Genomic DNA, 27,410 nt, shown 5'->3' with positions numbered 1-27,410 from the left:
TGATACCTTGATTAATAAGTGAGATATAAGGCAAAATAGGTCCGAAATGGTGGCCATCTTGAAATCCAAGATGGCCGCCATGAAGATGTCGTGAAAATTTGGCAACAGCAATTTTTTTATTTGATATGCTATTTAGAGTGATTTAAGCCTAGTTGCCAAGAATCTAGCAAAACGGTCCACAAATATACATAAGCCCATGTACTACTAGATCATGTTATCCTGCCATGGGACACTGCCGACGTTGTTGTAGTAGTGCTTGAGGTAAACGCGCACAGCCTTGGCGAGCTAAAGACTGCGAGCTGCGAGCTAAAGACTGGTGGTACCACCAATCGTAAGGTCGTGCAACCAGTCGGGACAGGTCGTGACTGGTCGCACGACCAATCGTGAGGTCGTACGACAGGTGGCACCACCAATCGTCAGGTGGCAGAACCAGTAGCACGACCAATCGTGTGACTACTTGACCTGCGATCATGCACGACTGGTGGTGCGTCCATGCGCGACTGGTGGTACGGCCATGTAAGACCTGTCTGCAACCTCTTACGATTTGGAATTGCAGGTCAGAAGTTTTGAACATGACCATCGACCTTGCTGCGACTGATTTTGCTCTGGCGATCACCCACGACCTCTGCGACCAGTCGCGCGCTCTTTCTACGATTTGCCCGCGATTCCAACATTTTTCGGTCGCAGCTAGGTCGTAACCTGGTTGCAGGCCCGGTGTGACAGGGGCCATAGTGAGAGTGTGAGATTTGAAGACATGTTCCACTTGTTTGATCAGTCTGTGATTTTGTCCAGGTCTGCAAGAGAGTGAGGAGGCTGCAGACTGCCGATCTGAGGGATGGGGTATGGAGCGGCAGAGAGTGCAGACATCAGCAAAGAGATAGAGATGGTTTTCCAGAGAGTCGGAGAGATCATTGATGAAGACGAGAAAAAGCACAGGGCCCAGAACACTGCCTTCAGGAACTCCAGCCTGAACAGGAAGGGGAGATGAGAGAAAACGATTCAGGGCCACAAGTTGACTATGACCAGAGAGGAAGTCTGCAAGCCATGCGTGGAGATTTCCATGGATACCATAAGAGGAGAGTTTGGTGAGCAGAGCGGGGTGCCAGACCATATCGAAGGCACGTGATTGATGTGTCAAGGGAGACAGCTCTGATTTCCTGTTTGGCATTCAGGACCAGGGGTCCCGCGACAATATATATATATATATATATATATATATATATATATATATATATATATATATATATATATATATATATATATATATATATATATATACACAGTATATATATATACACAGTATATATATATATATATATATATATATATATATATATATATATATATATATATTGTTACGGACCGCGGATTAGGATGTTATTTACCGAGCGGTGGTATTACCGCGGCCGAACAGTGCTTCCCCATTTCTTCCCGACTCACCCGATTCACCCAGACGTTGGCCAAATCGCGCTATGCTAAATCAATGATGGAAAGGACACGACGACTGGGATAGATGAAACGACGCAAGGGGTACAGTTCTCAAGACCTCCGGAGGAGGGTATAATTACAGTGGTGGAGAAAAGGGGGTAGATTACAAGGCAGAGTGAGGTAAAGACACAGAAGAGATGGGCACTTAAATACCGTCTTATCTTAACCCAGACAGACCACGGACAAACGGACAAGGTAGACTTACACAGGGATTGATGGCAGGAAGGGACAGGTAGGTCGATAGCACAAGGTGCACCTTGACTCGGGGACAGGATAAAACACGGTCCAAAAGATGCAGGGAGGCCTCACAGCGCTCGGAGGTGGTCTTGCTTGCTCCAAGCTCAGCGCGCATCTGACGTCACCTCCCTCTCACTACGCATGCTCAGCGGGGAGTGACACGCCCTCGGCTGGTTGGTTCCGCCCCACTGGGGCCGGTCCACCGCTTCCATTGGGTGCGGGGGTTACCGGGCTCCGCCCTTGACGAGGAGCCAACAGGGAGCCCCTGTTTGGTAACCCCGTCGAGCACATGTCCGATGGCGGCTCGTTGGGAAGGCCTGGTGCCCTCCCACCACTCCTACCAAGCCGGAGTGAGGACGCGCACTCCCTGCGCTCATTGTTGTTGTTGTTGTTGTTGAACTGTGAGGAAGAGCTGCGGGGAGGTATTGGGAGGTCCTAAACTTCCTAACGGTGCCATACAATCACCTTCTGGTGCAACGAAGGGTCAGAATTAATGGAAACGAATCCTTAACTGACATAGACTAAGAATAACTAGCAAGATGTCCTATAGGTGTCTTACATGAGATGCGGTGAACCTGGGTGCGACATTTAATGGGGGAAATATGGGGAGGTCGGGTCTACAGAGTGTTGTTTACAGAAAATGGGACTAGGGAATGGGGGATTGGGGATTGGGGAGAGTTGGGAAGTATTGAGGAAATAGGGGAATATTTACAAGCGGATATGGATGGATGCAAATCCCATATCCGCAACACTGCACCCTTCTCGACCTCGGGGCGTCCCGACCCGATAAATTTTACCTACTTTAGTGTGGCACTCAGATGTAGTTCCCTCTACTATTAACTCAACCCTGAGTGCGACAGTTTTACAGATGTTCACAAATGAGTAAATATGTCCCCCTGCGACGTTGCACCCTTCTCCTAACAGAAACACACCCACAGGATAACCGAATCGCGGAAAGCATCCTCAAACTAAACATACAGCCGGTAGGGAGCTTCATTTACAGTTGACGCTACTTTTATTTACAAGACTAACCCAGGACCTGTAATTGTTCTTTCTGGGGGGGAGACAGTCTGCTCTGCATCAATGCACCATGAAAGCACCCAAAAACGCACCAAAACACCATCAAGCACCAATTGGTGCAGTCTCCATTGTTCATGAAAATAAAAACAACAACCCCTAACCCTGCAGGTGGTCTCTTGCTCTTCGGCTCCCTCTGCTGGCTATTATTATTTCTTCCAGTTGTTGTCATTTTCCTTTGCTGGCGGCATATTTGTATTAAAACTTGCACCCAACGTGTCCCTTTTATTTATTTATGGCCCACCAGGCCGACTAGTGTGGTTCACCTGTGGGGCATCGGTGCCCTGTGGCCAAGGTCCGCCAGCAAGATTTCGGGCCCTCATGGCCGGTTCCAGCAGAGGGGCCATGCCCCAACCCATGGGGTCCATACGTGGTGCTCGGCCACAGGCATGTGGTCCATACTGTGGTGCATCTATGCAGACAGCTGGTTCTGGGAATTTCGGGCGCACAATGGCCGACTCACGCACGCTCCCCTCGGCACCCAATGGCGCACAGGTCATGTGGGAGACAAAAGGGGGACAAGACAAATGAGCGAGGGGTAAGGTCACAAGGGTACACATCAATAAGGCAATGCAAGGCGAAATGCGTACGGAGAGCGAAATGAGAAAGCTCGTCCCTACCGTACGTCACCCCCCCTGTCACCTACACTACCCTTGCCCTTACCCCATATTTACAAAATCTACACATTTACAAATTCGTCGCTACTGTCACGTCTTCCCCACATTTCCCTTACACCAAATTCGTCACCACAATCCCTCTACTTCAAAATTTGCCATCACCAAATTCATCATCAATCCTTTTAAGGAGGAAGAGATGGAACATCAAGCACAATGTCACACCCACGTCATGATGCATCTCACAATCCAAACATTTGCATCAAAAATAATAAAACAACCTGGCATGGTGTGGAGGTACGTCATCTCAGGTGAGTGCATGTGGATGGTGCGAGGAGACTTCAATCCTAACTATCTATCTATAATTCCAGTAATCTCTGTGTGTATGTGTGTGTGTCTGTGTGTGTGTTTGTCTGTGCCCGCTGTTTCTCGACAACCACGGGTCCGATATACTTGAAACTTGCCAGGTATATTGCTGGGGACCCGAGGATGTGCCTTTTCAAGGTTTGAAATTAATCGGACAAGTGGTTCCCAAGGTATGGTCACCGTACTCGCAAGCCGTTCGCTTTGGCTTTGCGAAAGGACCAAACCATTTCATGTAAATAGAGGGGGGGGTTCTACCGTACTCGCAAGCCGTTCGCTTTGGGTTTGCGAATGGACCAAACCATTTCATGTAAATAGAGGGGGGGGGTTCTGTGGTCGTTACTGCCACGTGGTTTCAAAGTTTTTTTTTGTTGTTGTTGTTTGCACGCATGTTTTTTTGCACCCACGTACGGGCACGCCCTAGTCCTCTAAATGACATTAACACTCGTTACACTACCCGGGGTCTTTCCCTGCCAATCCATTGGCCATCTTACACTATGGGTTCTAAAAACCAATTCCCATTGACCAAACTGTGATGCTGCTCAATTTGGGGTCTCACTCCCCCGATTCATCTCCCGGTGCCCTTGCACAATTTCTGGGCTGTGACGTGTAGCTCTCCCAGCAGGTCTACCCACCTGCACACCTCCACCACTGCAGTTGCCACCCGAGCTTACCTAGCTCCTCACCCTAACCTAACTAACTGGGGAAGGCCCCTCCTGGCTCTGTCACCCCTTGGTGCCCTCTGGCACTGGGCTACCCGGGTCCGTCCTCCGGATCCTCGGGCCCCATCCACAACTACCGGCTCCCAGAGCCCACCTGCGGCCTCACCTGGCCGACATCCTCACAGTGGTGGAGTGCCCAAACCAACTACACACACTAACAGGCTACACGCCCAGCCATTTCCACAACACTAATGCACCCATCCAATCATCATTCTTCCACCCGCACCACAGATGCCAATATCCAACCACAATTTACCTATACCCTCTACCTAACACTTACACTACCCGCCCCGGGTATCCGTGATGGGGGTCCACTCTTCCCCCATCCACACCTTCGCACCACGCACACCACTCCGTACCACTTACTCCAACTCTCTCCACACCACTCATTCTTTGCTCCATATATTCCACACACCTGTACTTGCACACCTGTGCTCTCATACTTGGTGCCGCCTGCACCCTTCTCTCCCCCAAGCGCATTCGCGCTGATCCACAACACTCACTACTCACCATGACACTCATCCGCAATGCTCTCTCATTCATCACTTGTACCCTCACACACACCTCGGAGCATTGCCTCACCGATGCCTCATTTGAAGCTGCTCACCAGCACTTCCATTCATACTGCATCATCTGCTCTGTCTACTCCCTTCTAAAACTCGCGCTCCTCCGTCTTCCCTTTAAACTAAGCACATACCACGTCATTATCATCCACACTAATCTACCTGCGTCCCCACTACAGGTATCCTGGTCACTAACTAATCTTAACGTTACCTAATGTCATCTTCGCTAGATCCCTACACACAATATCCTAACCCACCCGGGCTAGTTTTCACTGCCATCAACCCCATAAACTAGTGCTCCTTTGCCCCCCCGCCTGTGAGAGATGGCAAGGCTGCCATCCCACCACATCGGGGAGGTCCCACTATCAATTTTGCTCACCAAATTTCAGCCAATCAAAAATTTGCCAATCATCTGCCAATTCTATTTACTTTTCGAAATTTCGGATCAAAACACTATCACTATCACTATCACCATCATCACAGTCCGCTATATCCTAGCCTCGGTGCGTCATGACATCATTAAACTCGGCTTCGTAAAGCCGAGCAATGAATTCGGGTGGTTTGGTCGCCTGCAGGTTGAATCCGTCCGGCTTTCGGTTCAAGGGAGGTGGTTTGGTCGGGCCGAGATTCCACGCACCATCTCGGCGCGGCACCTTGCGGTCCCGGGCCCGATGGCTCAATCTCCCTCGGTCGGAACCCCGTCCCCACGAGGGGGCACCGTTCCGCTTCCTCCCACTCGCCCTTGAACCGGACCGGTCGCCTGGCCCGACAAGGCCCGGACTCGACCGTGCGGGGCGGGGCCAAGCCCGAATCGGCAACGACGCTTCGAAGAGAAACGACGCAGCTTCGATCCGCGCCGGGCCTCGCATCCAACAAAGGGCTCCTCGCACCGAGTGCTCGCATCGGCTATCCGTCGCTCTAACCGCTAACCCGGTTACCGTCGATGCTTCACCGGCATGCTCACACGCATACGCTACCCCTTTCACCCTCACAAAACCCGGCATTCCAACGCCGTCCGTACATTCCACCAACGCTCTCCCTGTTACACACCACTCCTCTCGCGCACACCTCGGTCCACACCTCTCCTCCGTTACGTCCTCCGTAACACTCACCATGGGCGTGCACTCTGGCATCCACCCACTAACGCGCTCACATGGGCTCTCCCACACTCGCGCTACCACCAACTCAGGTGTGCTTCCTCGCACACGTTCCACCACCACCTTGCTCTCCGTGTCACACTCACCCTCGCACGTACACTCCGTATTGCTCTCACTCCCTGTGTCACACCCCGTACACCCCGACGTGCATTCTCGCTCGCACTCGGTATCACACTCGCGCTTCGTAACACGCTCACCCTTTGACGCACACTTTTTCCTCACACGCGTGCCATTTTTACTCACACGGGACCCTTCACCAACGCCCGGATGCCTCCTCGATCCCAAGCGCGCGAAAGTTCTTTTGTCGCCAAACATCCTCTTACAAAATCTCCCCGCACAATACACAGCACGTCTCACCTTCGGGGTTCTTCTTCCTCCCTGCACCAAAACCTGCAAACTCTTTATTTGGTTAGTGAGCACACCATTATGATTTGAGCAGGGACTTTGTACATATTCCATTTCTCCCTGCAATTCCCGGGCTACCTCCGTCATCTCTTCAATTTTAATTGTACCCACTACTGCTTTGTCTTTGTTCCCCTCGACGACCGTTGGTTTTAATAAAATTCCCTCTACCTCATCGGTCGCCGGCTTTTCCAAACCCCGTGTCGCGATTTCTACCCCCATCATTGTACCCGCGCTTTCCTCCGCTTCGCTCAACCAGTGCTTCTCGACCCGCGTTACCTCGTCGTGCACCCTTGGGACTCTCTCGCCCACCCTGCGGTCTCTGTCCCTCTCCGCTTCCCTTACCTCATATGCGACTCTGTCCCTCGCCATTTTATCAACCAATTTCTCCCCCTCTATTCTCAGCATCTCGGTGAATTGCGCCAGGAAGTCCCCCACATCAAAGCCCGCTGCTACGGTCACGGGCGCGGCAAAATTTGGTGCCGCTGTAACCACGTGCGCGAGGGCGCCATTTTGTGCACCTGATACCCCCAGACGTTGGCCAAATCGCGCTATGCTAAATCAATGATGGAAAGGACACGACGACTGGGATAGATGAAACGACACAAGGGGTACAGTTCTCAAGACCTCCGGAGGAGGGTATAATTACAGTGGTGGAGAAAAGGGGGTAGATTACAAGGCAGAGTGAGGTAAAGACACAGAAGAGATGGGCACTTAAATACCGTCTTATCTTAACCCAGACAGACCACGGACAAACGGACAAGGTAGACTTACACAGGGATTGATGGCAGGAAGGGACAGGTAGGTCGATAGCACAAGGTGCACCTTGGCTCGGGGACAGGATAAAGCACGGTCCAAAAGATGCAGGGAGGCCTCACAGCGCTCGGAGGTGGTCTTGCTTGCTCCAAGCTCAGCGCGCATCTGACGTCACCTCCCTCTCACTACGCATGCTCAGCGGGGAGTGACACGCCCTCGGCTGGTTGGTTCTGCCCCACTGGGGCCAGTCCACCGCTTCCATTGGGTGCGGGGGTTACCGGGCTCCGCCCTTGACGAGGAGCCGACAGGGAGCCCCTGTTTGGTAACCCCGTCGAGCACATGTCCGATGGCGGCTCGTTGGGAAGGCCTGGTGCCCTCCCACCACTCCTACCAAGCCGGAGTGAGGACGCGCACTCCCTGCGCTCGTTGTTGTTGTTGTTGAACTGTGAGGAAGAGCTGCGGGGAGGTATTGGGAGGTCCTAAACTTCCTAACGGTGCCATACAATCACATTCTGGTGCAACAAAGGGTCAGAATTAATGGAAACGAATCCTTAACTGACATAGACTAAGAATAACTAGCAAGATGTCCTATAGTTGTCTTACATGAGATGCGGTGAACCTGGGTGCGACATTTAATGGGGGAAATAGGGGGAGGTCGGGTCTACAGAGTGTTGTTTACAGAAAATGGGACTAGGGAATGGGGGATTGGGGAGAGTTGGGAAGTATTGAGGAAATAGGGGAATATTTACAAGCGGATATGGATGGATGCAAATCCCATATCCGCAACAATATATATATATATATATATATATATATATATATATATATATATATATATATATATATTGTTGCGGAGATGAGGACTGTATTTTTTTGATTGTGTGCTGTACGATTATTTATTATTGTTTATTCTGCGCCCCCCTACCTCCGGAGCTGTGTAAAGGTGAAAGGGCATCCCATAATTAGTCCACAAGCATACACGTCAGCCAAATAATAGAATACCTCTGTTTGATAGTTATCTCTTATTATGTGTTTTTAGAGTAAGGCTGTGTCTCCCATTAATTGAAATACTCCATTGCACCAGTGAAAGAGATAGATTCCCTTCATTCCCACTCCCAACACTTCCATTCCCCCCCCTTTCCGTCAATTGCAATTCGCATTGCCAACTGCATGTTGGGCGGTTTTCCCTTCATCCGCCATTGACCACGAGGCAGGGTTGGGGGAGAAAGGCGGGTCCCCACCTCGTCAGAGAGGGGAGGAGTGATCCAGCCCCACTCGACCAACCATGAACAAGGGGTTTGGCTTGAGAGGGCGGGGAGAGAACGTTTGGGGGAGGTTCGCAAAGGTTGAGGGGCGGGGCCTATATAACCCACGGCGGGGGTGTTCCCGGAGGAGATGCACTTTGAGTTGAGACAAGGAGGGACGAAAAAGAGCTGGGTCATCAGAGCAACAGCGCGTAAGGAGGAGAGAACCCGTCACGCCAGACCCCCCCCACCAGCGCATCGGCTCCACCAAGCAGCTCCGACCCGTGATCCCGCGCACACGACAGGCCCGGTGGCATCAGCGGCCGTCGAGGTCCAGCCCGACGTCCCGTGCGGGATCAAGCTCCAGCCAGCTCCGTGCCGTTTCCCCCCTCCAGCCACACACCTCCTGCCAGCAATCCACTCTGCAATTCCCCGCGTGAGTCAGTGTCTTTGTTTGTTCTGTCCTGGGAATAAGTTAAGTCTGTATAACTATAAGCTAGTATTTGCACTGTGTCACCTGCGTCTTATGTGTTGTAAATAAACCTTGATTGCTCCTTTTTGCGTGTGTAAATAATAAATCCAATTACTCTTCTGTCCGTCTTCTCGTTTTATTCCTTTTCCTCTTGCATTTCGTCGTTTCAGTCTTTTCCCAGATTGGGCAGCTGTGGTGCGATACGGCCAAAGTTCTGGGTGAATCGGGTGAGTCAGGGATCCTGTAACGGTCGCGGCAATACCACCGCTCGGTAAATAACATCTTAATCCGCGATCAGTAACAATATATATATATATATATATATATTGTTACGGGTCGCGGACAAGATGTTATTTTGACCGAGCGGTGGTGTATTTCCGCGACCTAACAGTTCCCCCGATTCTTCCCCAACTCACCAGATTCACCCCAAACTTTGGCCGTATCGCACCGCAGCTGCCCAATCTGGAAAACTCTAAAACGACCGAATTGCAAAGAGGAAAAGGAATAAGACGAGAAGACGTACAGAAGAGTAATTGGATTTATTATACACACAAGCAAAAAGAAAGCAGTCACGTTTATTTACAGACGAGATTAGATACACAGTGCAACGCTAGCTTACCTACAGTCTTAATTAACCCAGGGACAGAACAAACAAAAGACAGACTCACACGGGGAATGATGACAGGAATTGGCTGGAAGCAGAGGATGGCTTGGAGTTGTATTGTGCAGCACGATCGGCGCGTTTAGCAGCCGCCGTTCCTTCGCGGCCCTGCTCAATACCGCCGTCCAGGCCCCAAGCGGCTGTTGAGTGTGGTTGCTGCTGTGGCCGCCGCTGCTGCTACTGCTGTGGACGTCGCGTGCTTTTCCAGGTTTACAGCAGGCTTTGTGCTTTCTGGGATGTCCTCTCCTTGGATGTTCTCTATGTTCTCTTGGTCCAATCACTCCTCACCACCGACAACTCAACGCAACCAACACAACCACTGACCACCACAACGCAACCACTGACGACCAAAACCACACAACTCAGCTCTGCTTCTTGGACCCTCTCTCTTCTCAACGGCTTGGGCTCCCTTTTCTCTCCCGGTAAAAGCTCATCTCTGCCAAAGCTTGTCTCAGCTTCTCTTTTGGGAGCGTCGCGCTGCGGATTTTAGCTGCGGTCACGCCTGCTCATTCCCTCCTCTCAGCGCCTCTCTCTAACAGCGCAGCCTCTTCTCATCTCAATGCTCAGTACTCATCTCTTTCTTCTTCAAAGCTCGACTCCTTGGGGAGCGTCACGCTGCGGGTTATATAGGCCCCGCCCCTCAACCTTTGCGAACCTCCCCGATCGCTCTTCCTCCGCCCTCTCTAGCCAAACCCCTGGCTCATGGTTGGTCGAGTGGGGCTGGCTCACTCCTCCCCTCTATGACGAGGTGGAGACATGCCTTTCTTCTCCGACCCTGCCTCGTGGTCAATGGCGGTTATTGGAGGGGAGGTAATTTCTAATTGACGAAAAGGGGGAATGGAGGTTTTGGGAATGGGAATGAAGGGAATCTATCTCTTTCACTTGGTGCAATGGAGTACTTCTATTAATGGGAGACACAGCCTTACCCTAAAACACAGAATAAGATATAACTATTGAACAGGGGTATTCCATGATTGGCTGTGGTGTGGATGCTTTATGGACTAATTATGGGATGCCCTTTGACCTTTACACAGCTCCGGAGGCAGGAGGCGCAGAATAAACAATAATAATCATTCACACAATAAAAAATATATACAGTCCTCATATCCGCAACAATATATATATATATATATATATATATATATATATATATATATATATATATATATATATATATAATCGGGAGATTAAATCAGACGCGGACGTAGCTTCAGGACTTCGATCTTTAATTTGACAAGCTTTCGACCAACAAAGGTCTTCTTCTGAGTCGGCCCCAAGTTCAACGGAAGTTCTTGGGGCCGACTCAGAAGAAGACCTTTGTTGGTCGAAAGCTTGTCAAATTAAAGATCGAAGTCCTGAAGCTACGTCCGCGTCTGATTTAATCTCCCGATTATTTATTCAATGCAAATGAGACGCCCTGCTCGTACTGTGGAGTTTCTACAATTTCTCACAGTTTTATATATATATATATATATATATATATATATATATATATATATATATATATACATATACATATACATACATATATATGTGGATCTCTCGAGCCCGTCGACGTACAGAGGGGGGTTAAACCCCTCGTTAGCGTTCAGAATCATTGGAATCTCCCGCGATGACGCTATCTCCGAGGGCCTTTCACTTACTCACCGCAGGCAGGTTGGTGGTCTTTCCATCTTCTACTGACTCCTCTCCGGCCTTGCTCCCCCAGCTCTCTCTGGGCTCTGTCCCCAAAATATTCCTACAGGTCGCACAAGATCTGCCTGCAACCCTCTTATGGTTAAACTGCCAAAATCAAGACTCTCTGCTCACCTTCACTCCTTCATTCCTCTTTTCTCTTGCCTCTGGAACAAACTCCCTCACTCTCTTCAATCCCACTCCTCCCTCCAGGTCTTTAAAACGACTGTTCACCACCATCTCTTATCTTCCCCAATCCAAAACCTTGATCTTTTCTACTCCCGCTAATTTCACGCCAAATCCACTTTTTTGAGGTGCCGACTTCTTTCCTGGAAGTCCTTGGTGTCCTTACGTTTTTTATACCTATCCTGCCTCCCCCCAGGCCCTCTCCCTCCCACACATCTCCCGATGTCCCTGCTCTCAAATGTTGTGTTTGTGTGCTTCCCCCCCCCCCCCCTTCTCTCCCCATCTTGTCGACCGCTCCCCTTTTTATATACTTTGTTTGGTTGATAAATATTAGCTCTTTCACGAGCCTCGACTCTGTTTCCCAGAAAGAAAGAAAGGAAAAAAAAAAAAAAAAAAAAAAAACCTTTTCCCCCTCGGGCCTTCAAGTCCACGAGGCCGAGCCGCCACTTCCACAGCGAGCGTGCGGGAGGGTATCGGGTCGAATCCCCAAGTACCTTCGATACACACGCCGCCACGAGAACGGGGACAGGACCTCGCACGAGTCACGCTAGTCGGATACGCCGAGCGGTTTGCGTGTCACGTGACTCATGCCGTTAATCCTTATTGAACCCAATTGAGCGGTCTTATTCGTACAGTGCGAAGCCAATAGTGGAAAATGATGTGAACGACCAAATGGAACGAAGAACACAGGTTTATTATACAATTTACAATGGCCAAAGAAAAGAGACACAGAGCAGATACTTAATCAATCTTGCTTAATCCCCGGACAAGGGCCCACTCACTCACGCGGGGAAAAGGAGGAAGGAAAAGTACACGCTCCAAACGCATCCTTGGCGCCGTTCGCTCCGGTCAGCTCGCCGGGCGTGTCCCTCGAGGTGTTCGCGGCACGTGTGCAGGGAGCTCATTGGCAGGGAGATCGTGCGTCTGTGGCACCGGGAGGGACAGTCCTCGCAAGCGCTCTTATCAGGCAGCAGAGCGCAGGGCACAGGGAGAGTTCGTGCTATTCCTCGATCACACCTCACTACGACAGAGTGAGCTTGGCACGGCAGAGATCGTTGGGGGGCAGCGGGCAAGAGCGAGACCGTTCACAGAGAGAGAGAGAGAGTTCACACCGAGAGCCCTAGCAATATCGACACACCAAGCACACTCTCCTCCTCGTTCACTCTGACTTCGACTCTCTGGCTGGGACTCTGGGGCACTGGTATACTCGTAGATTGAGGGACTGGGCGACTGGCGCGGGGGGCCCGGGGCACGGTCTTATAGCCCCGCCCCAGAGTCTTACCCGAATGTTCCAAGCCCCTCCTCTGGCTGCTGTTGTTAGCCACTCCCCTTGAGCGTTCATTGGCTGCCTGCCGCTTACCGGCCACTCCCCTGCAGCGCCTCCTTGGGCCTTCTAGGCTTGTTCTGGGCATAGCACATGGCATTCTAGCCCAATCGAGCCCTACACTTACTGGCCTGCTCAACGCATACTAACACAGGAAAGGAGACTATACTTAACATTCAATAAGATATAACTGAACTAAGCGAGGCTACATGTTGTGGTGCAACTAACTACGAGGGGGAGTTACCTTTATTCTCACAACCGCAACAATATATATATATATATATATATATATATATATATATATATAGATATATAGATATATATATATATATATATACGTATCTGTAATCTGGTTCTCCAACCGAATGAGCAAACGTCATGACGTCATCGCCATGCATGTCCACATTGCCTGCAAAGCTCCAGGGGAACCATCTAGCAGTGCGTCATTATGGATTATAAATTCAGATACCGTCACAAGTGCATGCAAAACTCACAGTTACCGACCTGGTTTCGCCCTTGTTGGGGCTTCATCAGGGCAACGCAGAGAGCCTTCCATACACTTGTAACTCTGAAAACCTTTCGGTTTTTATATCAGTCACTATGCGACCTTCATATCATCAGTGGGGAACAAAAATATATATATTGTTGCGGATCTCGGGTTCGTCGATGTACTAAGGGGGGTTTATGCCCTGCTCCCCCTCAAACTCCGGGTCCACTGAGGCCGCCGTCCACGACTAAGTTTGTGGTTGACGGATTGCTAAGCAATTCCGATCACCAATTTCCCAGTCACGCGTCGAAGAATTTACTGGTCAATATTCCCAAATACCTTCAAGACACGTGACCGGAGAAACCGGGGATCGAACCCTCGCTTTCACACACCTTATTCAATTGCGTGCCGAGCGGATTTGCACGGTGTGGAAAGCGGTGTTACCTTACGTGATTTATGAACCCGATTCGAGCCAAATTCGGTCTCGGATGATGCAAGGCCAATGGAGAAAGGACGTACTGAACAGGTTGGAAAGTAACCAAATGTACAGCCTTTTATTTTGAAGGCACAGAGAATACACAAAAGATATAGCTTATCAGGTCTTACCTACTATTAACCCCACTAGCGCCTTCACACTCTGACACACTCACTCAGGGAATAACACTCTGGTCAAGGGCATACCGATGTACGTGCTGGGATTGCCTCGCAATTGGCCACGTGGTCTGGTGTGCGCAGTTCGGTCCTCACGTGCAGCCTGGACGAGGTCAGGTCTGAAGGACGAACAGCCGCCTCGAAGTCGGCACGGACGAACTTAGCACAGGTGGGACAAGCTGCCACGCAGGCAGACAAACTTCAGCTCAGGTGAGTCGTGTAGAAGGCCAACGCTTGCAGGTCAGCCGGATGGCGCAAGAGATCGGCGAAGAGCGATCGGTGTCGACAAAGAACACAAAGGCCAAACACGTGTCGTGGGAGAAACGAAAAAGCAAGCGAGGTCTTGTTGTGGGCGTGGCGAAAAAGGGGCAAGAGCGCAGGTGTGTCCTCGGCACTGCGAAAATCCAAAGCAAGAGGTAGAAATGCGATCCTCGCAGGCTTTTACCAGATCCGCCCACGCCTCCAAAAATGTTCCACAGCCTCCCATTGGCTGAGGCTTGTCGCATCATGGCGACGGGTTCCCGGCTCGCCATTGGTCACGTGGGCCGTGCTTTTGGCCACGCCTTCCTGCACATTAGTAATGGCTTCCCTTAACCAACAAAGGTTTGAAGATCCTGCCTAACTCAACGCATATTTGATGTGGATTATCAACACAATGGAAAGGGACTAATCTTTACATTCAATAAGACATAACTAACTACTGCAGGCTACATGTTGTCGTACAATTTAACTATAGGGGGTTTGCCTTTATGGCACAACCGTATATATATATATGTACCTGAACATCACACCTTGTCGAAAAGTAGACTGCATTAATTGTCTTGGCAAGTGTTGCCCTGCAGATAACATAAAGGGCCAGTTCTCTCAAAATGCTATTACATTCCCATGGTGCACAGGATTGCTTCGTGATCATGAAAATGCCAAACACCAAAGGAATATTAGGTTACAATTAGCATCGTACACCAGTACATTGGTCAATGATCGGATACATCGAGCCCCAAAGGAAACTGAATGATCAAGTTTATAGCTCCCAGATTGCTTTCAGTTCCTAATGGCATCTGCACGCCAAATCTGAGCCCCTGCAGGACATTGAAATGCTGCATATCTGCCATTTCCATTGGAATACGATTCTATCAGAAAAAAGCCCTGTGGTCCAGCCGTGGCCACGTTTCACTAAATTAAGTGTCCTGAAAAGGGTGTATGCAGTCCCCAGGGTTACTGGTGCAGGCCCCGGGGTTACTGGAGAAACAGAGCGCTGGTGCTGAAGTTACTGATTCTGGCTGGGGATTTAGGGGTGGGGGTGGGGTCTTTGCATGAGCACAACTACATCACACAACACTTGGCTTGCTGCCGTCGGAATACCACTTTGGTGAGCGACCAAAATTACCAACAGACATGCTTGATCATCATTCAAAACAATGAAAAGAGATGAATTTAAATCTAAGACTGGTCAAATTTCAAGGCCAGCACATACTTAACCTTCTCTGCAGATTACAACGGTGGGAATTTCCACTCCAGTGGCCACACGTGTTGAATAATAATCTGAGAATTTTTCATGTCTGAGGATGCAGGAATTGCCACTTGGCCAAAGTTGTAGTCATTGAAAAATGCATCAAGCAACGAGCTGGTTGTAAAGGTGGGGGGGGGGGGCGGGGGGGGGGTGGGACAGTGGAATGTGAGGGCTGGGACAGAATTCAAGCAAAAGACCTTCCTGTTGTCAAAAAATGTCTCGCAACACCCATGCCAATGCGGCAACCCCATGCACGTGTTGCATACAAATGTGGGCACAGACGTGCAGGACAGATGGTACGACACACTGCAGCATCTTAAAACCTTCCTGACTTCACTCCCTCTCTCTCCTCACCTCTCACTCCATTAAAACCACTCTCTCACCTCCATCTTCACCTCACCCAAAAATATATACTTAGAAGCTATGCATTGCCAATCCAACATTCTGTATTTTTATTTATTTATCGTATTTCACTTGTGAAAACCCTAGACTACTTACCTTGTAGATTACATTCATGCAAGGTGCAGGTTCTTACGCCCTCTTGTGTTAACAGTATCACATTAACCCTTTCCATGCCTCGTCACTGGGCCTTCCTGAGTTTGTTTTACATATTCAGTGTAGCTAAACATAGAGGCAAAGAAACTGGCACCAAAGGCAAAGTGACTTGGAGGGGTGAGTGCAGAACTGACCTGAGGTGCCAGCTGGGGTCTACTCTTGCACAAGGCTGTGAGCGCTGTGGCAATTGGCTTGACCTCACGGAATGCCAGATAGCCGGGCACGTAAGAAGCAGTCATGAAGACCATTTCACACGATTCATACACCACCTGCTGATAAAATGGGATTGCTGCACCATCATCACTTGGCTCAAAAAGTAAATAAAGATATCATATTGGAAGATGTAAGGAATAAACATCAACCCTCTACTGTACCTCATTTAGTGGCATATTACTTTCATCAATAATGAGAAAGTCACACTTTACGTTCAGGTCTTCAAATCCAATGCTTACATCCATCTCTGTCTACCATCTAGTTGACAAAATCATGTTTCAAAAGTATGAAAAAGGTCGTTTGAAAAAGGGTTATTGTTCGTTCGTTAAAAATAAAAACATCGAGGAGACGCTTTTGCACCTTCATCATACAGAGGTAAGTATGTCAGCTCTGAGACATCTTGTCATACCACAAAAAAATTTTTACACCTTTCAAGTTGTGCAAAGTAAGTTATGCATGTTTATAATGTCCATTTGCCATGCATGGAGACACGTGGCTCTAAAAATGTCAATACAGCAACAAAGAAGGAAACATAAAATGTATCTACAATTGTGATCCTCTGGCTTGACACAGCACCCTCTACCACACGCATTCTTCCTATTCCCGCATGTGTGCTGCATAATATGTAGGTAACCCGATATGAACAAGTCAGAAAAATATTGTCAAGTCCGTAGCTGATGAACACCAGCCTTGGACGGATAGCCGGTCAGTCCTTAACTCCGAGGCGCATAGCCAAAACTGGCGGTTTGCCCGTCGTGCGTGAGTGAAGGAACCAAAGTGCTTACCTGGACGGCCGCCACATGGGCTTATACTCGAACCCACAAACACAGAGACACACACGACAATAAAATGCAACAATAATGAATTTAATGAAAGTAAATGTAATGAATAAAAAATGAACGGTGAGGTAAGTCTAATATTTCCTACTTGAGGATCCTCCACTCAGACACAGAGACGAACAAGCGGAAAGATAAAATAAAGTAAATTGTTTTAAGCTGGCCAGCACTCAGCTTGGCATCCAACTACGCCTGGGAGCTTGATGGTCGCGGAAGTCTGTGCAGCCATCCGCGTGAGAAACGCTGCAACAAATGGTGCCGAAAACGCCCAGACGTGAGCAAGCAGCTAACCCGCCCTTCCTCGCTTCCACCCCAAGCGAGACGCGGCTCTCTCCTCCCCCGAAGCACAGAGTCAAACAACGCCCCCCCCCCCCCCCCTCCTCCAACATTGCAAAAGTTCCAAAGCTCCGAAAAGTTCACTTCACGAGCTCACCCGAGACAAAAGCGACCGCTTCTGACCAAAGCCAGAACGAGAGAGAGACCGAGTGATTCTTCTTCCTCCTAGCTCTCGCTCTGACATCACACTGTCCAATCATGCACTTTGAGGGCAGGGCCTCATGGCCCTCTTGACTGCCCACCGATTTTCCGCCTTTGCTGGGCGAGGCCTTTTTCCTATCATGTTCATGTGGGCGGGCTTACTTGTCGATCGGCTCTGCTCGGGTTCGTTCCGGTTCTGTGGGCGGTTACTGCGGGTTAATGGAGCGCTCGTTGTTATTGTTGTTGGCGTAACGAGGAGTTTTTTTATGGCCTGCCTTGTTATAAAAACGTAGGGAAAAACCACAGGGGGCAATCACATAGAAGCTAATCTTAACCCTACCTAGTTAACACAAGCTTCACCCCCTGTGCGAAGACACGTTCACGATCTTAAGCTCACAGATTTTCTACTTTTTTTTTTTTTTTTTTTTTTGTATACAAGATCGAGGCTCGTGAAAGAGCGAACATTAATCACACAGAAAGACAAACCGACACATAAAACATATAACATCGGGAGCGGTAGACAAGATGGGGAGAGAGGGGGAAGGACACAAACACAACATTTGAGAGCAGGGACCGAGAGACATGGAGACATCGAGAGATCTGAGAGAGGGCGAGGGCTTTGGGGGGGGGGCAAGGGAAGGGGGCGGTGGGAGAGGTATAAAACATATGGACACTGCCAGGACTTCCAGGAAAGAAGTTGGAATTTCAAACAAGGTGGATCTGGGGTGAATTAGCGGGGGTAGAAAAGATCAAGGTTTTGGATGGGGGAAGATAAGAGATGGTGGTGAACAGCTGTTTTAAAGACCTGGAGGGAGGAGTGGGATTGAAGGGAGTGAGGGAGTTTGTTCCAGAGGCGGGAGAAAAGAGGAATGAAAGAGTGAAGGTGAGCAGAGAGCCGAGATTTCGGCAGTTTAACCATCAGAGGGTTGCTGGCAGATCTTGTGCGACCTGTAGGAATATTTGGGGGACAGAGCACAGAGAGAGCTGGGGGTGCAAGGCCGGAGAGGAGTCGGTAGAAGACAGAAAGACCACCTACCTGTCTGCGGTGAGTGAGTGAAAGGCCCTCAGAGAAAGGCCCTCAGACTTAAATACATCGAGATTGCTTTCCTACTCGCACTTGGTCCATGCAGTCTGCACAGTTCTATCTACACTATGGTATTTCATCACATACCCCCACAAACGTAACATTATATTTTTTTTTAAACTGAACATGTCGGGTTAGAATCTCTGAAAAACACCCAGACAAGTTAGGAAGGAATGACAAGGAATGGCAAGGTAGGAATGACACCACAAGAAATCACCACAATCCCTTTACAGATTGCCATCGACATATTTTGACATTTTTGTCATAGATGGCATTAGTAACAAGCACGGCACTCGGTAGAGCGTATATCTCCCTGCCAGGCTGAACAGTTTATGCTTCGTTTCCCACTGATAGGCCGGATCTGGATTCGGACCGGAACCAAAATCTAATCGGCTTGTTCTCGGCACCGAAACAACTCGTCCACCAAGTTTAGTCATAACTCGTCCAAAACATTTTAAAATATGTTATATATCGCTTTTCGCCCCATCTCTCAATGGTGAAGAATCACTTAAAAATTAAATAATTCTCGTATCCGAATCCATAGGCAGATCTTCACCAAAATCGAATTGATTCATCCTTGTCACATACCAAACCTGTCCACCAAGTTTCGTCCAAATCCGTCCACAACTTTTTGAGATATCGTGCGATGTATAGTTTTCCCCCCCCCCCCCCCCCCCCCCCCCCATCTCCCAATGGTGAAGAATTACTTTAAAAATTATACTAGCCGGATCCGAATCCGGATCTTCACCAACATCTAATCATTTCGTATTTGTTACATACACTACATCTCTGCCAAATTTCGTTTGAATCCGTCCACAACTTTTTGAGATATCTTGTTCACAGTCAAACAAACAAAGACAGACAGAGACAGGGGAGAAAACACAATTGTATGAATTGATGTCTATGTTAGAGGTAGTTGTACATTTGTAGCATGGGTTGGTGGTGTTATTGTGTATTTATTTAATTTGTGTGAGGTTGAGACGGAAAAAATGTTTTGAGCCACACATCTAACACTTTGATCCATTTCTCAATAAAGAAAATGACCTTCCATTTCCTATCTTCCGAAGTGACATCATTGAAATCAATTCACCAATAATTCCTGTAGGACTGAGCTCTAAAAACAAGCATCAATGGATCAAAAACAAACATCGTGTCCTCCTTACACATCTGAGTTTCCTGAAGCATAATACATACATCAAGCATTTTGGAAACAAGCGAGACCTGAAGCGTTGGAAACTCCAGCACCACAAGAGAGACACAAGCTTGGCCTTCGTTTTTCTTCGAGAATGAGATGTCTGCTCCGGCCACCCTTTCCAACCCCGCAAGCCCCGGTTCCTGCTGCCACCTCTCCGTGTCACTCTGAACCACCTTGGACTTCAGCTCCAATTGTTCCCTGTGATTTATATGATACGCTTCAGCGCTCGAGTATCTGCATGCATTCCCATTACTGATATAAACGAGAAAGTATATGAAAATGCAACGGCCATCCGCATGCGTGTTCGCTTGGTATTCTTACTTCTTCTTCCGTATGCTAAACATGACAAAAACAGCAAAAATAAATAAAATAAAAAAATTGACGATTTTATGCAACCATGACCCTTTGACCTCCAAAGCAATTGGCTTCAGTCACCCAATATGCAAAGCCTGGTCAAGTTTCAAATCAATCGAATGAAGATTGATGATTTTATGCAACCTTGACCTTTTGATCTTAAAAAAAAAAAACAATCAGCTTCGAGCATTGATTGGTGAACCAATTCAGTGACCCAATATGAATTTTTATTTTTCAGGTCAATCAGATGAAAATTGACAATTTTATGCAACCTTGACCTTTTTGACCTCATTAGCAATTCGATTCAGTGACCCAATAAGCAAATCCTGCTCAAATTTCAAGTCAATCAGATGAAAATTGACAATTTTATGCAACCTTGACCTTTTTGACCTCATTAGCAATTCGATTCAGTGACCCAATAAGCAAATCCTGCTCAAATTTCAAGTCAATCAGATGGAAATTGACAATTTTATGACCTTGACCATTTGACCTTAAAACAATCGGGTACTCAGGTTTTATTGGTGAACCAATTCAGTGACTGAATATGCAAATTCTTAAAATTTCAGGTCAATCAGATGAAAATTGACGATTTCATGCAACCTTTGACCTTTTGATTTAAAAACACAAAACAATCAGCTTCTAGCTTTTGATTGGTGAACCAATTCAGTGACCCAATATGCAAATTCTTTAAATGTCAGGTTAATTGGATGAAAATTGACGATTTCATGCAACCTTTGACCTTTTGATTTAAAAAAACAATTGGCTTCTACCTTTTGACTGGTGAACCAGTCAAGTCAGTTTTTGTTTTGTGTGTCGGTTTGTCTTTTTGTGTGATTAATGTTAGCTCTTTCACGAGCCTCGATCTTGTATACAAAAAAACGAGAAAAAAAAATAAATTCAGTGACCCAATATGCAAATTCTTTAAATTTGAGGTCAATTGCATGAAAATTGACGATTTTACGTGACGTTTACTTTTGACCTTTTGACCAAATTATTAATTTGTCTTTTCTATACCCTTATAATAAACCTTTGTTGAATATTTGAGGACAAAAGCTCAAATGGCAAAAAAAAAGAAGTTATGGCCTTGACAGACACAGACAAAGACAGACACACAGAAGTGATTGCAAAACCCCATCTCCCACGCAGCTATTTCATTGACATGTTATAATGGGCCATACATTTATTCTGGCCACACGGAGGATCACCCTGGTGCATACATGGCTCATATTGGGGGTCAGGCAGGGGTTAAAATTTCCAGCATACGTGTATGCTCAACTTCGGCTCCTAACTAGGTCTAAGCCTGGAAAATACCAATATCATGGATTTGGGATGTCAGAAATAGGAAGAAGCCTTTTGAGCCATTATGCTTGTGCCATATCTACAAAATACGTACTTTATACTCATATATGCATGCAACACATTTTATTTAAGGATACACAAAACATTTATAGGTAGAGAGAACACATCCTGCCATTCGTTGTTCCATGATAAACTCGATGGTATTCATAGAATACTTACCCTGCGCAGTCAACTTATTGCGAGCAAACTCTTCTGTTTTTGAACATTTTTTTTTTCTTTGATCCAATATGGCTGCCAGACCACGTGAGCGATGAAATCATAAATTTAGATTCTCTAATACAATTGTTGCATAGATCACGCTCAATACATTTCAAACTGATCAGACTGTGTTGTACTTGTCGAATTATGACGTCATAACGAAGGCACCGATGACATCATCATTAACATATCTTGTTCCCCATGGGGAGTACTTGACAATGAGCCAGGTCTCAATTTTTTCCATGGAGTGGTTTCAGAGATATGGAGGTGCAACGTTTTTCAAAGATGGCGCCTGTACCACGTGACCTATGACGTCATAATTATCATTAAAATATTCTACAGGAGCCACTGAATGAAAAAATTCGTTCATTTAAATTCCATCTTAATCCATTTGTAAAGAAATGAGAAGTTAAAATTTGAATTGCATTAAACTACGACCCATGATCCAAATTATCATCATAATATTATATACTTTGTGTGTCTGTTTGATTTTTTGTGTGATAAATGTTAGCTCTTTCACGAGCCTCGATCCTGGATACCAAAAAATACATAAATAAATAAATAAATAAAAAGTCCGGATTGAACTACAAACTGCCGATTTGGTTAAATGACAGGGGGGGCAATGCATCTCAACTTGTGGAGTGAATGGAAACAAAGCCGGTTATCCTTTCTGCATTTCGGCTGAAGACGTTGAGGATGCTAATAGGCTATGAGCCGAGGGGTCGACCATGCTCAATCAGAGGGAGGATGGCTAACAGTTATTTTTGGCAAGGCCAAGGTCCCTAGTGCTGAAAAAAATGTGATAGCAGTGTGAAACTCTTAGCCGTATCTGTGTTATCATCACATTTGTCAGATCACCCATTTATCGCTTTTCGGGTCATTTTTCCCGCTTAAGATTTAGGGGGTGGGGTTAGTTTTTTGGCTCTCAAATAATATCACGTGTATATATCAGCTAGTGTGGTATATCAGGTAAAAGGTTATTGAATTACCTTTCAAATGATGTATAGAAAGTGCCTGTGTGATCTATAGTAACCTCTTTATAATGATTATTAAAACATAATTATTTCCACCAACTCTCAAAACTTCATCACAAAATCCCCAATTTTAGGAACAAAAAAAACCACCTTTAGAGGCCATTTTTCCCCGCAAGCGGGGGTTGGCCTTTTTCGGGAACCGTGGTTGTTGTTGTTTTTCGGTCCCCTTTTTGAAGCAATGATTTACGGCCGGATGCCCTTCCTGACGCCAACCCTTTTTGCCGCCTTTAACGACAAACAGGGAATTACCAGTGAACTGGTCCTCAATTAGCCGACCTCGGAAGGATGACAGGCTGAGTCAACCCCCCTGGCGTTAATTCAGCGATCGACCGGGATTCGAACCCAGGATCCTAGGATTCTAGGATCCTAAGCCGGCACCCTAGCCGCTAGCCCAACACCAGGGTTTTTAATTTTAGGAACAAAAATAGGCAAAAATCAAAAGGTATGTAAAAGGTATGTTTCGATTTGAGACACACATACAGTATAATTAGAGTCAATATCCTCACACATATGATCATGATGTGCTATGAAATTCAATGCAATATGTGTAGACATGCTAATACGAATGTTGTCATCAATGTCAATATTTTCATTATATTTTAGGTGATTTGCAACCATGACAGCGGTGCACGACATCTAATGTATTTCTCTTTGTAGATTTGTTGGTGCAGAATACATTTTTAAGCAACTATAGCAACTGATGCTAATTTGTAGTAGTGGTGGTGGTGGTGGTCTCATTCGATATTATGTCTTTCCAGGTGAGACGGTGGTGGTGATATTGGTGGTGGTGAAACAGAGTGTACCGCAGATAGACAATTGAACAAATACTTGCAATGGAGATTGCGATCACTCAGAAAGTTCCCAAGGACGTTTGTATCATTCATAAGCTATCGTTAGATGTCAAACCAGACGATCCGCTCATAAGCCCTCAAACATTCGATTCGTGGACTACATTGCTGGATGCGGCCAAAATACGGAACCATGCACCCATTCTCGACCTTGCTCAGTCGCTGCCAGAGAAGGAGATTCCCCGAGTATTCTACCACAGGCAGTGCAGGAGCGTGTTCACCATGAAGCGAGATTTGGAAGCACTGAAACGAAAAGCTGAATCCAATTTAACCGACGATGCTGCTGCAACATGTTCAGTGAGCAAGAGACAAGCCAGAAGGGCATCTTCGGAATCACGCATCTATGAACCGGATTGTATATTCTGTGGAAAGACCAAGTGGTGCAAGGGAACGTCATCCCGTGAAAAGTTGAGCAAGGCTGTTGATCTGAGAGCAGATGAAACACTGCGAAACAGCGCCGTGCGTAAATGTGACACGAAAATCATGGCTGCCACAAGTAGAGACATTGTGGCAGCTGAAGCACGATACCATTTCTCTTGCTACAGAAGTTACACGAGACCAAGCACTAAAGATGCACATGACAGAAACACGGCCGCCACAAACGAATCTGACTACACTGAAGAAGAAGCATACAATGAGTTGCTAGTATACATCCGGAACCATATAATCCCGAATAAGGAAATTGTTAGGATGACAACGCTGGTAGAGCACCTACAATCGATAATGACATCAAGAGGGTTGCATGGGATAAGAACTGCTACAAGAAAAAACCTCGCACGGAAACTGGAAACTGATCTTGGAAATAGCGTTCACATCTTTCAAGACAACAGTGGAAAACTGATTGTCGTACCTGATAATGTAACACTACAAGATGCTGTCAAAGAAATACAAACACTTAAACAACAACTGAGCATTTGGAAAGGGAAATCATCAAACATGTCCAAAGTCATTGATCAGACATCGACACACATCAGATCGATGATAAGGAAGGATAACAAACCAACTCCATGGCCCTATCATCCAGCCGACGTCGACAATGACTCTTTCGTCGTTCCCGTCTATCTCCAGCGCTTTATGCTTGGCCTCTTGACTGGAGATCCGGAAAACGAGCTTCCATCAAACAGGGTCATCATGCTGATGCAATCTTTCAGCCAGGACATTATCTATGCAGTGAGCTGTGGACAACAAAAGCCTCCGAAACACATGTTGCTCCCATATGCAGTTAAGACTCTCACAGGGAACGTAGAACTAATTCGCACATTTAACCATCTTGGACATGCAATATCCTACACTCAACTGGAGGAAAATGACACTGCACTATGTCTTCAAAAACTTGCAGCAAACTTAAATGAGCAAACAGTCCTACCAAGCAGCATCCAGCCGTATGTATTCACAAACTTGGCATGGGATAACATTGATAGACTAGAAGAGACGCTGACCGGGAAAGGAACAACACATCGAGTCAATGGCATTGCAGTGCAGGCCAAAATGTATGGACCACACCTTCCAAAGGAGCCACTTCCGAAGATCGAGAAGCTCAAGCAAAGAACAGTCTGCATAACAGAAGAAACACTGCCTGTCTACATTGCAGGTGAACGTGTTGGGCCTCATCCACTACAAACATTATTTATCAACAGCTGCAGCGGAAAACAAGATGGCTATGGAAGTTGCTCAAATCAAGAATCTTCTTTGGGTCATTGCCCGTCAGGTGGACCCAGTAACACAAAAAACACCAAGTTGGACAGGATTCAACATCACCGTCAGGGCATCTATCAGCGTCTCTCAGGATATTGTTAGATATATGCCTACAATAAATGCACCAGCTACAGAGATGTCCACAGTCGCAGAAATCTTGAAGCAGTCTGAAAGCGTCCGACAGATCCTACACTTGCAGGACATCGTCGTCGTCATGGATCAGGCCCTGTATGCTAAGGCTGCCGAGATCGTCTGGAAACACACAGACACATATGCTAACATCGTACTTCGCCTCGGCACGTTCCACACAATCTGCAATGTGATGTCGATTCTTGGTGCTCGTTTCCAAGATGCTGGTCTTAGAGACTTTTGCATCGAAACAGGAATCGTCGCAGAAGGCTCACTCAATCGGGTTATGGAGGGGAAGATGTACAACCGAGCAGTCCGTGTACATAAGAGCATCTACGAAGCATTCATGAGGCTTGCGTGGATTGAATTTCTCCCTTGGTTGGAAAAGATGCGACCAGAGGCAACACAGACGGTCACTACGTTGTTAGCAGAAGTTGCTGAATTGGGACAAGATGAGAGCCAGTGGAACAACCTGTTGGAAGATCAATCGTGTGAAGAAGTTCAGGCTGTTTGGAAGCAATTCCTGCATCACCTTCGTCATGATAATGGTGAATTGTCGTCATTCTGGATGTCGTACGTGGATATCGTTGAAACGGTCTTGCTTGCTCTACTGCGCGCTTCCCGAGAAGGTAATTGGCCATTACATCTATCTGCTATCCAAGCCATGATTCCTTGGTGCTTCGCATACGACAAAATCAACTATGCATGGTATTTATCAGCATACTACGCACAAATGACAAACCTTCCAACGCAGCACCCTGGCATCTTCCAAGCGTTCTCGGATGGGTACTTCTCAGTTCAAATGTCAAAAAGCAATCCGTTTGGACGCATTCCAGTTGACCAAACTACTGAGGTCACTGTCAACAAAGACACACAGACACTAGGTGGCACTACCAGGTTCAACTTGAAATCTGGAGCAGTGAAGCGCTACTATGTCACATCCGAACACAGGAGTGCGTTTCTCCGCCAGATGAGGGAAATGGTGAATGTGAGCAACACACACGTACAACACGCGGATCTGCAGCAAACACGGATCAAGAAAGATGAGGACGCTGTATCATCACTGATAACTGATCCAGAGTTGGGTGAACCCATTCACTATGGCCAGCTCTCTCATCAGTATTTCCACCGCACGCGCAGCCCCTCCAAATATTGCCAAGGATCTGGAGAAAGCATGGGAAGTCGGACACAAGTGCTACACAAACTTCAAGAGTGAGCGACTTGAGAGCAACCCACCAATCAAGAAATTCCACGACCCTTTGCAACTGAACAAGCTGAAGACTTTCAGCAACCTCACTAAGAAGAAGGAATGCAGAAGCAATGGCAGGGCAGTAATTCTTCAAGCAGACAGAGCTCTATTTGGTAGAATTATCGTGATGGCACAGGGCCGAGATCTTCACATGGCAGAGGTGCTATCTCATCCTCTAGGTCCCTTGCCATGGGCCCTGGCGACACCCGAAGGCCTTCTACTTCTACGAAGGCCTTCTACGAAGGCCCCTACATACATATACATGGAGTAGGTTAATCATCACATGCATCATACATCTGTGGTATATTCAAGAACACCACATACAGTTTGGTCATAATGCCTTCATATTTTTAGAATTAGACATTTCTGACACCAATTTCAGTACTTTTTGGCCTATATATGGCTGACATCCCAATATTATATATACTATTTTTAGACCAATAATGGTATACAAACTATATACATGCTGTCGGTCAAAAATCGTAAAATGTAAATCAATATATCATAAGAGCGGAAAGATATACATTTATGGATTTTAGGTCATGGTTACAGCAACTACTGTATATTGGATTTTCTCATCTTTATCAAGGTGTATG

General features: G+C 47.1%; 1 protein-coding gene across 4 annotated transcripts in view; it reads right to left on the bottom strand.

The window, feature by feature from the left end:
- ENDOV (endonuclease V) overlaps positions 1 to 27,410 on the bottom strand; it is a 164,671-nt gene that overhangs the window by 135,999 nt on the left and 1,262 nt on the right. The window contains exons 2-3 of one of the 4 annotated variants that reach the window (XM_078778966.1): positions 19,975 to 20,146; positions 16,278 to 16,412 (exon numbers count right to left, since the gene is read on the bottom strand). In XM_078778966.1, the coding sequence (XP_078635092.1) occupies positions 16,278 to 16,412; positions 19,975 to 20,146 (307 nt within the window). Of the gene's footprint in view, positions 1 to 16,277; positions 16,416 to 19,947; positions 20,147 to 27,410 lie in introns of all 4 variants that reach the window. The other 3 variants (XM_078778964.1, XM_078778963.1, XM_078778965.1) reach the window with 3 other exon arrangements.

Source organism: Myxine glutinosa, chromosome 5 (genome assembly GCF_964187855.1).
Source record: "Myxine glutinosa chromosome 5, kmMyxGlut1.1, whole genome shotgun sequence".
In the NCBI taxonomy this organism is placed as follows: Eukaryota; Metazoa; Chordata; class Myxini; order Myxiniformes; family Myxinidae; genus Myxine; species Myxine glutinosa.
This window is presented reverse-complemented; position numbering and strand designations above follow the sequence as displayed.